The 20,563-nt window shown below is 37.1% G+C and overlaps 1 protein-coding gene across 2 annotated transcripts in view; it reads left to right on the plus strand.

Moving 5' to 3' along the window:
- Positions 1-1,154: 1,154 nt before the first annotated feature.
- Positions 1,155-20,563, plus strand: part of PALMD (palmdelphin) — a 50,480-nt gene continuing 31,071 nt past the window's right edge. The window contains exons 1-3 of one of the 2 annotated variants that reach the window (XM_032262926.1): positions 1,155-1,382; positions 1,837-1,945; positions 19,620-19,700. In XM_032262926.1, the coding sequence (XP_032118817.1) occupies positions 1,901-1,945; positions 19,620-19,700 (126 nt within the window). In that variant the 5' untranslated portion in view covers positions 1,155-1,382; positions 1,837-1,900. Of the gene's footprint in view, positions 1,383-1,425; positions 1,543-1,836; positions 1,946-19,619; positions 19,701-20,563 lie in introns of those variants that run through there. The other variant, XM_032262927.1, reaches the window with a different exon arrangement.

Consider the following 20,563-nt stretch of genomic DNA (forward strand, 5'->3'; position numbering starts at 1 on the left):
ATAAACAAAATCGCAAGTTTTGAAGGTTTGATTTTTCTTTTAAGGTTAAATATCCATCCAATAGTAATCAAACTTGGCCCACATCCAAACAATCCTCCTATTCTCTGGTCTCCCAAAATATCCCTTCTGATGATGTATGAGCAAGGACAAACTATTCTCAACTATAATTTCAGACTCTTAAAACATGGGTATCACCTTATAGTGACTGGCTTGGGATGAGGGCTCTGTGGTTGGGGAACTCCAACTGACAATGTGGGGAAACCTCAGTAGGGCCAGTAAGTTTCTTCAGAAGACATTCCCACACCGTTCTGCCTGAGGCTCTTACACCCAGCTGTAGTGTTCCAGGAGCTAGATTGAGGAGGAGGCTGGGGGCCCAAACCCTTCTCATAAAGACCGACTTAACCTTCAGCCTGCGCCTCACCTTGCCCTGTGTCCTTGGGCAGTCCTGGATGAATGACAGTTACACAGTCAGGCAGCTGGAGTTCCAATCCTGGCTTTGCTACTTACTAGCTAGATGGCAAATTACCTCTCTGAGCCTGTTTACTCATTTTTTAAGTAGGGATTATAGGACTTATCTCTCGACACTTTGCAAGTATGCTTTTGCCTATAGACAGAATCCAACAAATATTAGCTATTATCATTACTAATATCAAAACGGCAAAGGAAATTAAACCATATGTTCAATGTTTGAGTTGTCCTTTTAACCTCTTCAGCTGAATGTTGATATGAAAGTGCTTAATAGCATTCAAACACACAATAATAAGGTAGTTGGTAATTAGGATTTACTTCAGCAAAATTTAATTAAAGAACCGGCAGGGGAAAGAAAACAGACAGAGCCAATTGTACAGCTTCCCAGCCTCTGCTTTGACCTAAGAGTCTTACTGGGCTTGCCTGCCTTTTTCTAAAGGGTGGGGGAATATCCACACAGTGCCGGGCTGCAGGCAGTTACAGAATGTCTCATCACATTTTCAAAGGCTCACTCCTTTCTCTTGCGTAACTGCTAAGGTCAAAATGGGCACCTTCCTGAAAGCCGAGAGTGTCACTTCTGAACATCGTCCAAGAAAGAACTACATTCCATAGAAATCCAAGTCAAGCAATAACAAAAGGTAGCACTTGTGTTTAAGCCACCCTAAACACCTTGGTGGGCCAACTTCTTAATATAGTCACATTAACACCTTCAATTTCTCCATGACCTCAAGATGCCAAAGTTGGCAACAAATTGCTGAGCAGAGTTGGGGGTGGGGGTAGAAGGGGGAGAACAAACCAATGTAAATTTACCACTACATGAAGTTTAAAGTAACTATAGATTGTTCTCTTATTATCTAAAGCCAATCAGTGGAAGAAAGGCAAACAAGTGACTTGGCACTTCTGCCTCAATCAAGGTAAGGCTCTCTCCCTAGAGCTAGAGAGCAAGTTAACGAGCTTTGTACAAATACACACAGACCCACACATCCGGGGATAGCTGTGTGTTGCTAGAGCAGAGACTGATTAAACACTCAGTGTGTTGGCTGTCTGTGCCACTCCTGGAAAACAATGAATTGGGTAAGGAACAGTTAATAAGAAAATGTGCCTTGCTAACTGTGCACATTACAACAAAGAGCTGGCAGCTCCTGAAGGAAAAGGGCTTGTGCCGCTGCCGTTCAAACTTGTCAGTCAACTCATGCCAGCAGCCTCAGCGTCTGCCTCCCCAGCACACCCTCATTACATGTGTCTGTCTGGCCTGATCTGTGCATCTGCTCGGAGACGCTCCTGACAAGTCGGGAATTTCTCCATTTCTCTACTGGCACAAAGAGCGGATTTCTCTTCTCTTCTCTCACCCCCGCTCCTCTCCCCCAGGAGGCTCCTTGATTTATGGTCGCTTTGGACTTTCTTCCCCGTCTGCCTGTCCTTGACTTCTAGGATGGAAGAAGCTGAGCTGGTGAAGGGAAGACTCCAGGCCATCACAGTAAGTCTGCATACAGCTACAACTCATTAAGGTGGTTGCTTAGAGGAAGGCAGACAGTGGCCGGCTGCCCCTGTCGCTGAGCCTCGTAAGTGGAAATACAGAACTGTCAGCCTTCATGGACATGTCTCTGTTTCTCTCTTAACCCTTATGACCCTCTGTAATTCTTGGGCTTCAGAACCTGAGGGCAGGGCAAATGTTCTTGATTTTCAAAAAGGCTGTGCCTGCATTTTAAACAACAATCAAAAGCTGTTAAGGCAGTGTGATTAACTATCTTTCACACTCTGTGTGCCTTAGAAATGCAGTTTTTCCCTACATGTCCATTTGACAGGCATTAGATCAAAAACCAGATCTCCAACTTGGAAACTTTTTAAAGCCATGAATGCATCAAAAAGTTAGAATTTCTTTTAAAGATAGAGAGAAAAAGAAATTTTAAAAACACCTGAAACTATTTATTTGTAGTGTGGTAGTATGTTCCAGAAAACCTAAGATAATTAAAATGAATGTTAGTATACGTAATTTAAGCGTTAAACAAGAGAAAAGTAGGTAAAAGCACGTATCAGATTAATTCTAAGATATCAGTTTCCAGCAGAGTCACAAACTGAATAAGATCCTGATAAAGGAATGCAGTGCATGCAGTGGATTTGGAAAATATTTTGTTAATACCGAGAAGAAAATTCGTGCATTTTTTATGTTTGTTATGGAAAAAGTCAAAGCAAGATATAAATAACTTTTCTTAAATAATCCAGCTTTAATTTTATAAAACCCTGTATTTGGCAGTAACTTGGAAATCTGTGTCACAATCATTTATCCTTAGCTACAACTTTTGATATAATTGTTTTAAGGAAATAAAAAAGATCTTTGGAAAGCAATTCCCAATTTCTCAACATTTTCTGCCACTGACATTAGGTGTAGGAAAAAAATTAGTACTTTTTAAAAACTGATGCTAGATCAGGGATTTTTTGTTGTTGTTCTTCAAATTCTCATTGCACAACTAATTATGCTAATCCTAATTTAGATTTTTTTACTCAATGGATACAATGTCTTAGTTTCACCCAGAAAACATTCAGTAAATTGAAATGTCTTCGTAGCCAATGGTAAGACACCAGAAGTCTATTGATAAGGTTGGCACTTTTCCATAAAACAATGCTTTGTTAAATGTCTAGCTTCTAATGATTATATCTTCCTCTCTTCAGAAGACCTTGGTCAGGACTGTTTGTTTTGTTCTTTTTTTGTTGTTAAACTCAGCCACCATCTCAGCTGTCCTGCTTTAAGGAACAGGAACTCGGCTCTGCTCTGTTGTTTTTGGCATGGGCCTTTTGCATTACAGCTGTTGTCTAAAGGTTACTTTATTAGACTGCGTGAGTTGTGTGATCACAAGCTCCACTATTTCTAATGCTTATATCTCCTGATTAACGAACTGAAATACACAAGTAGACCCTTGATCTGGATGTTCCTCTTTCCCTTGGGGGACACCCTTGCTCAAGCCCTTTTTCCCTCCCATGCACCTTATAACTCTTACCAAAGTCGCACATGTTCCAAAGATATGGCTGCATACAGCTATTCCTAACGCTAGGAATCTTAGTCACTGAAGGTTCCAAGTGCAAAGAGAGACGGAAAATCATCATAATGTGTTAAAAGCCATTAAGAGAATAAGTAGGTTCCTGAATATACAGATGTATGCTTTTTTGATGATTAAAAAAATTTGGATTATTCCATCAGCCTAAATATATCCCATTAGAAAGGACTAAACTAATCTCCAAAGTAAGATCACAAGTAATTCTAGCTTGGAAGTAATATACTTCTATAAAGGTTGTAGGGAAAAATTGGAAAAAGTTTATGGGAACAAATTTCTCATAAACCAGCCTACACCTCACCAGGCTAAATCCAGTCACATTTGTCACCACCTAGAGGAAAAGTGGAGCAGTGGTGTGTCCATGGAAACAACACATCAACTCTCCTCCCTCTTGGACGCCCTGGGACATGCCAGCTTTCCCTGCCTTCGCCCTTGCTTTGCCCAGGAAGCCACCTCAGCTACTCTCTGTCTCCTTAGGAAAATAAAACTGCAGAGTATGCAGAGAGTTTGCAAGAACTATTTCATTTTTGGAAGTACTGAAGCCTCAGAATCTCCAACCTAGACTAAAACTCAGAGAATATCTTCTCATTTCAGCTTCTTCCTCCTATTTACCCACAGAGAAATTTTTTTTATACTTCAAGAACGAAATCAGAGGGTAATTGCCCAATGCACCCAGACATAGCAACACATAGACCTCACTCTGGAAGCAAAAAAAAAAAAAAAATTTACACTCTAGGATTCATTTGATTTTTATATTAAAATTTGTTTGTCTAATTCCTGGCTATGAAATGAAATAATCTTCACAGTTGTATTTATTCTACCTGGTTTCAAGTGCCTAAAAAGTTATTATTTTCACTGCAAAGAATTGAAAAATTAAATGTATATGCCTAGAATTTGACAGAACCAAGATCCAAGTGCCAGTCTTTTTCTTTTCCACTTAAAAAAGAAAAAAAAGATTAAACATATTAAGTAGTTGAAATGTGACACTTAGGCTCTCAAATTGAAAACTAAATTACTATAGTGATACCATTCATTTCTCATATCAGATCAGCAAATTGAATTTTAGATTAGTCAGATATCTTCTCAAAGATTTAAAGAGAATAAGGGCAAAATTATGAAAGTACACGGAAACAGTTGTTCAAGGGTAGGTGCTTCAGTTTAGGTGTACCAAATGTAGATTCTATTTTACACAATTACTTTCATGTTCTTCCATGCACCAACTCTTCCCTTACTAAATTAATGGTCAAAGTACCCCTTTGCCTAAAAGTTCAGTCTTCAACTATAACTTAAAAACAGGGTTGCTTAAGATTAATTAAATATTATATTTGATCTTTAAAATGTCTCTTGAGGCCCTTTCCAAGTCAGTACACACTTTAACAGATAGCTGATTTTTATACAAAAAGAGAGCTAATTGGAACTCAATCGTATTTTGAAATAGACTAATAACTTGAAATTCACCTTTAACAATACTGGAACTGAGGATACCAATGGCTCCAGCATTCTTGAGAAGCATAAGATGAAGGACTGAAGGTATCACTAACAGAGTTATCCCTGCAGAGTTCCTCTCTGAAAGTGAACGTGGTCCACACTGAAGAACAATGAAAAGGCCCAGGGGTCTCTCCTCAGAAACACAAAGATCCCCTTAGGATGAGTAACATTCCATATATTCTTGACATCTCCTCCACAGCTAATACATTTTCTTACCTCCCTGCCCACAGCAACATTGGAAAATATCATTACAAATACGGATATGCTCAACCTGGAAAGCTAGATCTTAAACTGTCTTGTGATCATAGACTCAGTTCTATTTGAAGGATGAACTCAGAGGAATTTTAAGAACTAGAATCCTGTTTCAGAGAACAGAGTCCACTGAGTAAAAGAGAGTAAGAAGAAAGCTGACATGTTTATTCTCATTCAGACTTACCTTTAACTGTAAGGAATGTGTGTTACCAACACAGTCTCTCATGCCTTTATTCAATTAATGGTTATTAGGCACCTACTGTGCACCAAGCCTTGTGCATTTAAATGAAAAGAAGTGAAAATAAGGGGAATCTGAAGTGTGAGGAGTGGGGATGGGAGTGCTTTTGTGAGTTTAAGTAGAGTGGTCAGGGTGGGCTTCACAAAGAGTGTGATGTTTGAGCCTAGACGTGAAGGAGGTGAGTTCTGTCAAAAGTTAAACAATAAAAATAATCACAAGTACAAGCACCTGCCTAGGACTGCCTCCATTTGGAAAGGAGCCATGTAAAGTCCTGACACTGGAATTTGAGCAACAGAGCCAGATTTTGCCGGCCAAAGCTGCTCATGAGCAAAAAATAAAAATAAAAAATAAGGAGCTCTCACATTTCCCCGGATCCACTCCCTACTGCTTTCCACTCCCAAATACCCAAATAAATTTTTCTTGACTTGTAAATGTAGGAATTTAAGAGGCATGGAGTTCTTTATGTAAAACAAATCTCCAAAGTACAAAGATCAATATTAAAACAATAACATGAACACAGATGGGTTCTAGTTATTTCTTTAGCACATAGTCCCTGTTACAGGTGTCACTGGGCACTCTACCTCATCTTGTTCCCTTTTTTGTCAATATCGGGGACCTTCTAGCAATCAGTAAGACAGTTAATGACCCAAAAGCGAGACCTGCTGTGTGATTTGTGGGGACCAAAACACAATGGAATTGCTGGCCCTTGTTCAAAAGCTATTCAAAATTTCAAGATGGCGACAAAAGAGCTTTCTAAGTGCTAGACCCTTCTGAGCATGATGCCCTGGGTGACTTCGCAGGTCACAAACCCAAGAAGTCAGCCCTGCTTCTGTATTCCAGACTGGCCATATGTATTTTTCCTTATTCACTCAATCTGAACAAATTAGAGAGTAAAAACAAGTGCAAACGAGCCTGGGTCTTTAACAAAGGTATATCTTAACATGTGTTTTGATCATTGTGTTATTTAGAGTTCTAAGGACTTCTTAAAGTACTAGTGGCCAAAGAATGCATAATGCCCCATTATTAACCAACATACCTCATGATTAAGACATAGTTACAAGAACAACTTTTAATTTGTCATGAGCTTCCAAAGACATTCACATGAGGATGGTACAGGAAGATGTAGCAATCTTCTAAATAATGAAGTCCCATGCCAGAATATTCAACAATGAAACCTCTGCACAATTTTCCACAGTGCTGTACCAAGATTACATGTTTCTTCCAGAGGGAAAGATTTCTTCAAACAAATGTGGTATGCCAAGCTTTTTTGCCAAACATAATAGCTCACCCATAAAGGAGACCACGTGATGAGGTATAATAATTTTGATAGCTCATTAAGGAAACTGCTTTTGATAACTGGGGAAGGTTTTTCTGCTGTGCAATAGAATGATAATGCTACTTTCCTAAATCCTCTACTGACAAAGATCCCGTGAACTTTCTGAACATTACTGGATGGTTGAAAGGAAGAGCTGCTTCTTAGAAAACTGTCATTAAAACAAATTAGAGAATAAGTATCTAAGACTAACCAGAGTATAAACAAATGCAGCACAGTTCAGTGCTAAAACTGCAACAGGACTTCTACTTTTCAATCTACAGTCTCAAACTCCCTTTCATCTCTTAAAATGAAATAAGAATATTTTACTTCATTTAAATGATAGTAATGTCATTTTGGGAAGAGACTCCATGAAAATTTACTGCCTTAAGAAGTTCCCTCACCCAGGACCCTGTGGCATCCATACTTTCCTAAAACGTCATCAAAGCAGTTTGAGTGAGATCTATACTTATAGTTTTTACATTAAATCCTAGGGACTGAGAAGATTCAGTCAAGCCACTCAAGACATAGAGCTAGGTTATCCTCAGAAGTTCTGAATGAAAATCAAAACTAGCTTCTGTCCTAAGCGTCAAGTTTTCAATGTATTAAATGCATCAGTGATTGGTACACAATGATGTAACATAGCAAAATGGGCTACAACAGCTATTCCTAATCAAATATGCTAACAACTCTGGAATAAAAAGGACATCTCCTAAGAAAAAGAATTCTGACATTTCTAACAATAACAACAGTGCCTATTCTTACATAGCATTTAGGCCTTAGAAAAATAAAACTGTCGCATCCATTTTATCTCATTCATCCAAGTAGTCTTATGAGTATTTTCAAAATCATATGTTATCATCCCCATTTTGTAGTGAAAAACCTAGGCCAAGAAAAGTTAAGGAATTAGTCAAATGTTGGAACTTGAATCCATTCTTGTGCTCATCAAATTCTCTGACCATAGCCCATCATGATAAATGTTCATGAACATCGAAATCATACCCCTCACCCCTGTTCAGGAATTCCTCAGATTTCTGGCCAGGCATGGTAACGCATTCCTATAATCCCAGCACTTTGGGAGGCTGAGGCGGGCAGATCACTTGAGGCCAGGAGTTCAAAATCAGCCTGGCCAACATGGTGAAACACAGTCTCTACTAAAAATAGAAAAATTAGCTGGGCATGGTGGTCCACAACTGTAATCTCAGCTACCTAGGAGTCTGAGGCACAAGAATCTCTTGAACCTGGGAGGCAGAGTTTGCAGTGAGCCGTGATAGCATCGCTGCACTCCAGCCTGGGCAACAGAGCCAGACTCCATCTCAAAAAAAAAAAAAAAAAAACAGAACAGAACAGAACGGGACTTCCTCAGATTTCTGTTTTTCACTCTTATTAGTACAGTTTGAAGTGGAGCCAAGAGAAGAAACTACGGAGGTTCTGCTTTGCTTAGCCACATGTTCTAACCCAAAACAGTTCTCTACCTCTGCAGTCCCCTCCAACCTTCCCCATTCTGAAGGAATAGAAGTGGGCAAGAAGAGACTGTGGTGTCATTTCAGAAGTATTTGTTTTAAGAGGGTTGGAACAGAATCAAAATCATTTTTCAGAGCACCTAATAGTTCAGGCCACTTTTACCTCTGCCCTCCTCCCCATCCACTTTCTTTACATAGTCTCTTCCCTCCAGCCAGGAATTCTCAAGGCAAAGACATCCTTGCATCTTTCACAGTTGCCTCAACAACAAGCTCAACCTAGCTGGAGCACCAAAAAAAAACAAAACAAAAAAACCGTCCTGAGTGAGTGAATGAATGAATGAACAAATACAATCAGGCTGAGAAGGGGTGAAAGCTAATGATTGTCTGGCCTGCTGACAGATTTTTTTTCACTGAAGACCTGGCCAAGTTTACCATCACCCCTTGATTTATTCAGGGGTTTGTTTTGAGTTTGTTGTTTATCCTGGTTTGGTTTGGTTTTGTCACTATTTGTTAGAACAAACAAGAAAGGGTAGACAAAGGAATAAAAGAGTAAAACACAAGCTGGATTCTGTTTAGAGATCTGTTAGAGTGTGTGATAAGGTTGAGAAAGATAACTACAATTATTTGATAAAATGAGGTTTAGAAAATTTGTGCTTTTTAGTTCTCCCCATAAATAGTAGTGAACCATGCCCAATTCCCATGGCTAATTTAGGAATTAGGATATTTCAAAGCTAGATGCAGATGTAATTGCAGGAACACAAGAAAATGTAGAAACTTCTTTATCCACGTCCTCACTCTCTTTCCACCATGCTCAAGAGCTGCTCACCCAGCCTTTCCTTGAGTACTTTAATATCAGGTTGATCAACACCCCTAAAGACACCCTATTCCATTGGAGAACAGCTCTCTAAGAGTTCTGACACAATGTACCAGAATCTGGTTGCCTTTAACTTCCACCCAATCATCATGACTCCTGCCACCAAAGCTATACAGCTTTGTTTTCTGCATTTCAATCATTCTTCATATCACAGACTCATTGTAGGCACTCTCCAAAATGTCAGTGTAACTGTTAAAAGTTGGTGCTAAGAGATGATCAGAACTCTGATAAGCATAGAGCCCCTTGGTGCTATAATGTCCCTTATTTGGGAAATTATATTTCTACTGACATCTTTGGAAACCAATAAGAAAGAAAATAATAAAAACAAAAGATAAAAAAGCATCACCCCTGGAATTGTAGAAAATCAGGTTTAACACAAGTTCCACCTCTCAATCAATCACGACTTGAGAAAGTTAATGAACTCTAATTCTCACCTTCAGTGTCTCTAAAGTTTAGAGTAAGAATTGACTTCAAAGCTCAGTTAGGAAGCCAGATACACAATGAATATATAAAGAGCAGTAGCTTTCTGAAAAACAAAAATCAGTCAGAAAATATAATGTGAAAATTTCCCATCCTTAATAGCTACAACATTTCAAAATGTTAAAATTTAAAAATAATACTAGGAAGGAAGTATGCCATATTTATATGAAGAAATATTTATATTTTATATGTACCAAGGAAATGTGCAATATTTATATAACAAAACTTTACTAAGTAACATACTATACGTGACCAGAGATACACACATTTCCTGAAAGTGCAGTTTTAAAACAGAAAAATTATCATATACTTCCAAATTTATTTTAATACAATTTCAATCAATATCTCTAAGGAAGTATTCTCATCATTGTTGATGTGGTCAATTTATATTACTAAACATGTAAAAATAGTACCAGTTTTTTTTATTGCATTTTAGGTTTTGGGGTACATGTGAAGAACATGCAAGATTGTTGCAATAGGTACACACATGGCAGCGTGATTTGCTGCCTTCCTCTCCTTCACCTATATCTGGCATTTCTCCCAATGCTATCTCTCCCCAACTCCCCACCCACTGCTGTCCCTCCCCTATTTCCCCCCAACAGACTCCAGTGTGTGATGCTCCCCTCCCTGTGTCCATGTGTTCTCATTGTTCAACACCCACCTATGAGTGAGAACATGTGGTGTTTGATTTTCTATTCTAGTTTTATATGAACTCTGGCAAATTATGCAGATATAAATCTAATATAACATGACCAAATCTCTGATTATCTCTGGATAGTGATCACTAAGAGTAACTTTTTAAATTTCATCAGGGTGTGTAGTTCTTTTGTTTGCTTGGTGGGTTGCTTGGTTGGTTGATTTCTCTGATTTGGGGGATAAATAAGGAATTAGTTGGGTTTTCAATTTTGTTTCTATTGGAATTTAACAGAACAATTCCAAAGTCCAACTAGAAAAATAAACTATGGTTATTAATCAAGACATTTTTGATAAGAGCAATAAAGGAAAACTTGAATGTATCTAATTGTTAAATGATCTAAACTATGCAGTATTGGTACTAGAATCAATAAAGAAACTATATAGATAACCTGGAACCAGACCCTAATATACATTTTTAAAAATTAGTAAGTAATAAAAATTTTATTCTAAGTCAATAGGAAATAATTATTTGATAAAACTTTGGATACATAGTTAAAAATTTAGAAAAACAACTAGATCCTCAGCATCTATAATGAATCAAAATAAATTCAGCTAAATTATAGTTATTTATTAAAAGAAAATACGGATGAATGATTACTGAGCCTTACAGGATAAACGATGTTAGAAACATCAAACCAATAGAAAAAAAAAATTCAGTGCTTCTAAAGACAGCGTAGAACTTAAAAGCAAATAAGAGGTTGTGAACAGTGGCTCACACCTGTAATCCTAGTACTTTGGGAGGCCAAGGCAGGAGGATCACTTGAGGTCAGGAATTTTAGACTAGCCTGGCCAACATGGTGAAACCCCATCTCTACTAAAAGTACAAAACTTAGTTGTGTGTGGTGGTGGGTGCCTGTAATCCCAGCTACTCAGGAGGCTGAGGCATGAGAATCACTTGAACCTGAGAGGTGGAGGTTGCAGTGAGCCAAGAGCACACCACTGCACTCCAGCCTAGGTAATAGAGCAAGACTCAGTCTCAAAAAAATAAATAAATAAAAATTAAAAAAATTTTAAATATTAAAACTAAAAATAAGAAAAGTATTTACATCTAATATGGCAAACAAAGTTATAATCCTTCATTTAAATAGCTTTTACAAATTGATAAGTTAATATTGGGCTTCACAGAAAAACGGGTTGACATCACAAACAGGCATTTTTTTAAAAAAAGATAAATACAAATAACCAAGAAAATCATTAATAATATTTGACCACATTAATCTCCTACATCTCATGAAAACACCACCAAAATACTATTTAGTACTATTCAAATTGCAAAAGTATTTTTTAGTTATAAAATTTATAATTAGTAAGAGTGAGATAATAGACACTTCTGTGAAAATATAAGTTGAAACTTTTTATTAAATCATTTTAGCAATCTGCATCAATAATTTTGAAAACATTCATATCCTTTGGCTCAGTAACTAACTTCTAGGAACTTAAACTCAGGAAATAATCAGAGGAAAGTGGCCTAAAATTTACATACAAGAAACTTTATCACAAAATTACTAATGATAGTAAAAGATTCAAAACAACCTAAAAGGCAGAAAAAGGAGGAATGATTAAGCAAATTATATTTTGAATAAAATTTAATTTTTTGAATTTTTAATTGAAATTTAAAATTAATTTTTAATTACATGGGAAATGCTCATGACATAATATTAAGCACAAAAAGTCAAAAACAAAACTATGTGTATGGGCCTCTTTGTTTGGTTTTTACATGTGTGTTTGTGTAAGCATGTTTATTCGTGGTTTGGGTATGTTGAAAAAGTTTGAAATAAAGTACACCAAATCATTGACAGTAGTTATTTCTAAAGTAGTAGAAGTCTGAGTTATTTTTATGTATTTTTAAATTTCTAAATTTACCAAATATTCTACAATTAACATATCCTAGGAAGTTTTGTTTATTCCACTTAATAATAAAAATTAATCATTCATTTGGGCCCATAATCCCTATCACCCAAGATGCTTCGAAATCTTGATTTGATCAACTTTTATTGCATTCATTTCCAAATCCAGCTGACTATGAAAGTCACTAGAAGTGTTTTTTTAACATAAAACTTCTAGCCTATCCCCACTGCATCCTAGAAATTCTGATTCACAAAGTTACTACAACATATTTATGTATATTGCTTGTTGGGTTTAGTTTTAGTTTTCTATAATATTTCTCTTCTTACAAAGCATTGGTTGAAAAATTTTAAGACAGCCACCTTCAAATAAATATTCCTTTCTGTTCGTGTTTCCACAAATTTCAAAAAGAATAAAGTAAGAATCAGTCAAAAGCCATGCTGAAACCAAGATATACTGCATTCTCATGATATAGATATCTTCATTTATTGTTTTTTCACCAACATAATGAGTATAAACAGGATCCCTACCCTGTTAACATTTGAAGAAGATTAAATAAGTTTATACATTTATATGTTTTAAGTAGCTCTCAACACATAAAAATCTCTTAATAAATGTTAGCTATTATTAAAACCATCTTAATCTTCATTATCTGCAGGTCTTGAAATAATCAAGCAATAAAAATAGTGTGAGTTTTAAATGCTTTTAGTAAAGAACTGCCACCACCTAGCCCTATTCCTTGTCTAAATACCACATTCCTCGTCTAGATGCAATTCACTCACTTTGCTAGGGATCAATCAGTAATTGCACCAGTCTTTTAAATATTCATCATTCACCTCTTTGTCTCTTCAAAAAATTGGGTCATTTGCCACTTTCAGTCTTCTGGTATCTTCACTTCATCCAAGATTCCAAGGAGGTTACTTAACAATACTTTTCTGTCATGTCTGTAAATTTTTCTATCCCCTGAAATGAAACATATCAGAGACTGAAGACTAAAGCAGCTCTGCCTTCGATGTTGTATTTCCTCTTCGGCTTTAATTTCCCTTTAGGAATTTTTGTTCTACCCTTTCGAGGATCAAGATTATTCTCCTTAATCAAAAATATGAAAGTACTGTAAAGTAGAAAAGGAATAGTATTTTATCTCTGTCATTTTAATATTACACTACATATCTCGGCAGTCATCTTGTTGCCTTTATCTTTTTGTTCTCAGCATAACACACACACACACACACACACACACACTTTTTGTAATCTCAGTATTTTCATGTTTCGCATCTTCACATCACCCTGAATTTTTACCTTATTTACTATTACAAATAGGTACCACCGTCTTATCTTTATTCTTGGTTGTGCGAGCTTATTGGGAAACATTCAGTGATATTAAATGATTTGGTTTCATTTTTTTTTAAGTAGTTCTCTTTTCTTCTTACCTGACATCATTTTTAATTGTGAGTCCATGTTTCCATTCATAAATTGCTCATGCCTTATAATCTATCTTCCCTCTGGAAATTTTTGCTCCATTTTCAAGAATTTTTTAAAGAATATTTTTCAAGAATTGTTGAAATCTACTTTTACTGAAATCTGGTAAACTTCTAATTATGCCCTAGGTTCTTTTCTAAGAATATTGTTAGCACATCTGTTTTTTTCAAAGCTACCATTATTTGCACACCACCAGCTCTGCACTGTTGGTAAAACTTACATTCAAATAAGCAGCTTCCACTAGCATTCTTTTCAGACCTTAAGCAATGAAAATATCAGCAAAGCTAACCATGAAGTTATAAGATTATCGGCTTCTAGCAAAATGAATCTGAAAACATTCAACTATTTTAATTCTTTCATTATTGCTCTAACTTGCCTCTTCCAATTGTTTCACTTGGTTTAGAAAAACTACCTATACCCTCTTTCTGGTCAGGTAGTATGATAGCTTCTATTTTTCTTTATTTTCTTTTACTTCTGTTTTCTTTACTTTACTTTTATCCTTGCCTAAATGCCCACAACCATGCTTTTCTTTTGTAGAGGTAGTGAGAAGTACAAAGAACCCAGGACCGAAAATTAAGATCTTCTTACTGGTCTTGGCCCTGCTACTAAATACCTTTCTAAAGCAGGTCACTTAACCTCTTCAGGTTTCGAACTCTTACATGTAAAATGAAGTATTTGTATCACAGGCTCACTAAATCTCTCACAGCTTGCAATATCATGACTCAGTGGTTGTCCTTTGTGCTCCCCACAATCTGTTTATTTGAAATAACACGTGTTTGCTTATTGCTCCTTTCAGTCATGCGGCCAAATTCACCAAGTCCTATTACAAATATATCAAAATGCCCCAAAATAAACTTCCATGTGGGTTCCCCTTCTCCTGTACCCAATGTAGGTGCTTCAGAGAGGCTCTGTCCTTAGCCTCCTTTTCTTTTCATAAAAAATGTCTCCCATCATGCTCTTATCTATCCCTTCCAAAACTCCCACATCTTTATCTTTAGCTCTGATTCTTCATCTCTCTCCCCCCAACATTCCAACTGCCTAGCAGATTATTCTAACTATTTGGCCCAAGGACACCTCCAACTTGGTGAATCCATCATCTTTTTTCCCAAAATCTTCCTTCTCCTGATACTCCTATTTCTATGCATCATTCTGCTATCATCAGTTACCTAAGCATAAGAGCCTTGCATTCCATTTGACACTTTCCTTTTCCTCAACTCTATGTCATCAGTTGCCAAGTTCTGGCAGTTCTAACTCCTTGCTAACTGACATCCAAGCCCTCTGCTACTTCTCATTCAAGCTCTCATGGCCATATGCATGAGTTGTACGGTGGCCTAACTGATTATCCTCTTCATTTTCTCTCCCTTCCATAGCTACTATACAATGAGGCTACATTCAACTTCTTAAAACGTGTTTTAACCCTATCATTCTTCTTCCCCTGAAAACTTTTTATTGCTCCTTATCTTAATATATAAATAAATTCAGAACTCTTTGTCATGCCATTCAGTATTCACTACTGAGAATCTATCCTCATCTGGTTTTTCTTAATTTCCTGCTACTCCATATATGGTAAGTTAGATTCCAGACTTGCTGTTCTAAATAATTTCCCAGTGTTCTGGTTCCAGGCCTTTGCTCACATCAAGCCCTTGACTTGAATGCTGTTTCCCCCTACTCTCCAGCCCCACTGTAACTACCCAAAATATTCCACTCAGATGTTACACCAAAACCTCTCTTTATGACATCAGCTAGGAACAACCTCCTCCTGTCTCCCCTCAACCTGCATTGTACCTTACTAGTGCCTTAGTGATAACATGTGTTACTACTAAAGTTACTACATTTTGGCCAGTGCGGTGGCTCATGTTTATAATCCAACACTTTAGAGTGGATCACCTGATGCCAGGATTTCAAAACCAGCCTGGCCAACACGGCAAAACTCCATCTCTAATAAAAATACAAAAATTACCCATGCATGGTGGGGCATGCCTGTCATCTTACCTGCTCAGGAGGCTTAGGCACAAGAATCACTTGAGACTAGGAGGCAGAGGTTGCAGTGAGTCAAGATTGTGCCAGTGCACTCCACCCTAGATGATGGAGCAAGACTCTGTCTCAAAAAAATTTTTAAAAAAAGCTATTACATGTCATAACTTTATTTTCTAGACTACAGTTACTTGCACAAATGATTTTCTTTAGCCAAGGTGGGAGGATTGCTTCAGCTCAGGAGTTTGAGACCAGCCTGGGCAACACAGAAAGGTCTTGTCTCTCTTAAAAATAAAATAAAATAAAACATAGCCAGGTGTGGTGATATACACCTGTAGGCCTAGCTACTTAGAAGGCTGAGGCAGGAGAATGACTTGAACCTAGGAAACTGAAGCTTCAGTGAGCTATGATTATGCTACTGCACTCCAGCCTTGGTGACAGAGCGAGATGCTGTCTCAAAAAATAAGAATGTAAACGCACATCTACCAAATAATTTTAAAACCCTGCAAAACTCCTAATGTCATCTTGAATATAGCATTTGTACATAAGTAGCTAAGTATTGAATAAATCAATAATCAACTCAGGATCAATTCTGCCTTCTTGACAAGATTAGGCATATTAGAATTTAGCTCATTGTTAATGATATATCTAAAATATTTACACTCTTAATCATTGTGCTTACTTTTATCAAATATGTGATTATGGTAATATCATTGGATCATATTAATAGTCACAATAACTTTATAGTTGTACAAGGTGAATAAATTAATTTTCAAAATAATTCAGAGATAACCTTTTACGGACTGAAATTTGTGGGTGTCAGTTGCTAAAATAGGCTTTCACAGCTAAAAATCTAGGCAAAATCTATTGAACAAAAAGTCAAGGTAGTTGAACATTGAGAAATAAGCAACAATATGTTATTCATAACGCTTACATTAATAACCAGTGACGTCTGATGTGCCAGGTTGCAACAGCTATCTATAGAGGTGCTCCAGGTTCTGGGGAAATTTGGGGAAGCAGATGGCATTTCACATTTATTTACTCCATGAAAAGCTGGGAAGAAATTAGCTGACTCTGATAATTTCTGGTACACTAGCAACTGAGCTAGATAAACGACCTAAGGTTGACGTGTAGTTTATTCTGCTGTACTGAAACTAAGTTATTGTCATATTGTTTTTCATTAACGCTAACAGAGTCCAGTGAAATTTGACGAAGGAACAAAAACTCTCTGCTGATGAATATCTTATGAGGATAAAGTACACCTATCTTAAAAAAGGATCATGCCTATAACATTATGAAATTTCCTTCCTTCCTACATAGACCGATATAAGAGAGGCATCATATTACCTCGGAGTAACAAAACATTAGTATTCCTTAGCAACCCTTGTATAAGCCTGTTGTTGCCAAAACACATCGGATGCCATGCCTCTACCCACAGCTTCAATTACCTGATTACTAACCCCAGGATGAAACTAGCCCAAATGGCAAACCAGCCCAAACTGGTGATCAGCAGGGGTGGGGAGGCATTGCTGGGTTCAGTAATCCCTGTCCACTACACATAACATGCTCTTCTCTATGGGTTCTTCATGGAGAGCTAGTTATAGCACCAGCATCTAGGGAGCTACAAATGTGCTCCCTGCTAATGAGATGTCACATTCAGTGCTTGCTGTTCTAGTGCTGCCTCCAGGCTACAGTACTTCATGATATAGAAGACAAAGGCAGAAGTTGAGACTAGCTTGATTAACTTTCCACTCCAGAGAATGGCACCATGAAATGGCTGGGAGTGTGGAGGCTAACTTCAGACTGCCTGGGTTCAAATCCTGACTCTGACAATTATAAAAACTTGGCTGAGTTAATTTCCCCCTAAACTTCCATTTCCTCTTTGTAAATGGAAATGATCATAGCGTCTATTTGTTATGATAAGTATTAAGTAAAATGGTGCCTGAAAAATAATTACCAAAATGTTTGGCATAATGAATTTAAAATATAATTAATATTTGCTCAGGAACAGCCTCTAGAGATAGTGAAGAATTGATTCACAGAGGCTTTCAGAGTTTTTGATACTAATGGCCAGATTTCATCCAAAGAAAGAAGTTATTCTCAAGATCCATGCCTGTTGCCTAGCTTTTTTTTCCTTTTTTCAAAACAAACGCGAAATTTTTAAAGTACACTGATATAGCCTGAGTCACATAGTGAGACCTAGTCTCAACAAAACATTAAAAAATAGCCGGGCATTGTAGTGTGTGCCTATAGTCCCAGCTACTCAGGAGGCTAAGGTGGGAGGATCATTTGAGCCCAGGAGGTCAAGTCTGCAGTGAGCCGTGATTGTGCCACTGTACTCCAGCCTGGGCAACAGAACGAGACCTTATCTCAAAAGTAATAATAATAGCAATAATAAGCTGATGAAGTCATATATTCTTCTTACATGCAGAGAGAAACACAGTATACATTTGGAGAGCAATATGTTGCTTTTCTTCAACAAATGTACCTGAACTTATACATCAAAAAAGAGTTTTTATCTTCAAAATAGTCACATCAAGAAGCGATGCACGTATCTCAATAATGCTGCAAAATATTTTTTGAACTCCTTCTTCTAAATTACCTTAATTGCCTACTTCTTTTGGATGTCTTCATTGGCAACAATATTTTATCCTTTGGGAGTTTTGAATTTTGAAAGCAAATTTAATACCAACATATAAGATGGAAAAGAATGTCACCTCTGATAAAAAATGAGGAAATAAAGACCTTTTTGCATGACTAGTCAAGTGTCTCTAACAATTCCAAAGAATCTCTCAAACATTTCAAGCTAATGCAAGCACTGTCAGATCTAATGTGTCACTTTCTAGGTGATTAACAAGTTATATATTTATTTATTTAATGTTATTAAGTATGCCTAGAGCACTGTGTCAAGCGCTGTTCTAGAAACTTTTACATATATCAAGTAGGTACTCTCAGCAGCCTCATTTTACAGATGAGGTTACTGAGGCACAGAGAAGTTAAGGATTTTATCCAAAGACACAGAGCTAGTACACGGAGGAGGCAGAAGTCAAACGCAGGCTGTCTACTTAATATTATTTGCTATATTTTCTTAAAAGCACAACATTTTTGTATTAGTAGTTATGCTTTCTGGGTTGTTTGAGGTAACATAATTTAAACTTGGTGAAAGATATAATATATCTTCATGAGTTTTGTTTTATGGGAGCTAAAAGTCCTTTTAGTGTGGGTGGATCACGAGGTCAAGAGATCGAGACCATTCTGGTCAACATGGTGAAACCCCGTCTCTACTAAAAACACAAAAAATTAGCTGGGCATGGTGGCGCGTGCCTGTAATCCAGCTACTCAGGAGGCTGAGGCAGGAGAATTGCCTGAACCCGGGAGGCGGAGGTTGCGGTGAGCCGAGATCGCGCCATTGCACTCCAGCCTGGGTAACAAGAGCGAAACTCCGTCTCAAAAAAAAAAAAAAGAAGAAGTACTATCTCAACTCTTTTCCTCTATCTTCCCACAGCAGGCTATACAAGAGGAGGAAACAGTCCCACTTCCCAGCTTCCTAGTTTCCTAATGATTCATCCGTCGACCTGTTTTTCCACATAAGGAGTCCTTTCACCCAGAAGTTTCTTCAACATTGGACCAGGACCATTCTCTCTTCTCACGATGTTTCCTCACGTCTATTTCAAAACTCTCTCCTTACAATTCATTTGTTCTACTACATCACTCAGTAGGTCAATCTTGCTAGACTAATGGGCAAGAAAGAAAAGGGGAGTGAAGAAGGATGTTTAAGCCCTGTTTGGAAAAGTACCTTTTCATATTCTTTCCCATAAGCAAAATGCTTTGAATGTCTCACTTTCCTCTCCTTTCCTTTGAAATAGGAGTTTCCAAAGCAGCTTCATACCAATGCCAAGAAAATATCTCTAATGGGCCATTCGGATAGTGACAACAACCCTAAGAAAACATAATTAAGCAAATTTTAAAAATAAAATATGTTGTAACTTTTTTATTTCAGGATAAAAGAAAAATACAGGAAGAAATCTCACAGAAGCGTCTGAAAATAGAGGAAGACAAACTAAAGCACCAGCATTTGAAGGTAACTTATAACTTTAATTTCATTTCAATGATTTTTGTATTCAAAAATTCTAATGGTACTCAAATTTCAATAGTAAAAATGTTTAGGAAAGAAAAAAAATTCGAAGATCGTTTGATTAATATGGTAATAACCACAGGGGAGTCCAACAAGCTGGTAATATTTGCATATGAGATTAATACCTTCTAGCAAACATGTGCAAAGTTGAAAACATCATTTTCTTACTTTCATTATTCATTACTGAGTTTCCCAATTTTCTTGAGTAACCTTGAGAATTCAGCCTTGAGAATTTGGCCCTGCTCACAGTCTTGCTTAACATCCCTAGGGAGTGGATCCAGCTAGGAAGTTCCTTTTGAAATCAATGAAAGGCCAGCCATTCCCCCAGGGTGCAGAACAGCGTCTGGCATGGTGGAGGATGCTTGTATTTAAAAGCTCAGTGCCATGAGCCCAATGTTGTTTGAGCATGCTTTGGGTTTTTGTTTTATTTTGTTTTGACAGAACATGAGATCATAACCAAAAATAACTCTCCATGTTTAAAATCAGATTTTACATCTTTCACTGGGTGTGGTCACTTTGTAATTAAAGCACATTGAGTTTAACATTTTATTACTTAGCTTAGTGACAGGATGCAAGCAAATGACAAACAGGAGCTCCTTGTGAAAAGACCCAAGCAGGAAACTACTTATCTGTCAGGGCTGCTATCAATAGATTTAATGAATCTCCTTAATGATACAAGGCTGCACACTCACAGGGTCTACAAATTTAAATTAACTTGCCGAATGCAACTGACTTCATTTTTTTAATGGAACAAGTACATATCTACATCTGGAAAAAAAAGAAAAAAAAAAAAAAAACAACCATAATTT

The sequence above is a fragment of the Sapajus apella genome, unplaced genomic scaffold (genome assembly GCF_009761245.1).
Source record: "Sapajus apella isolate SASKATOON/1434 unplaced genomic scaffold, GSC_monkey_1.0 scaffold133, whole genome shotgun sequence".
Classification (NCBI taxonomy): Eukaryota; Metazoa; Chordata; class Mammalia; order Primates; family Cebidae; genus Sapajus; species Sapajus apella.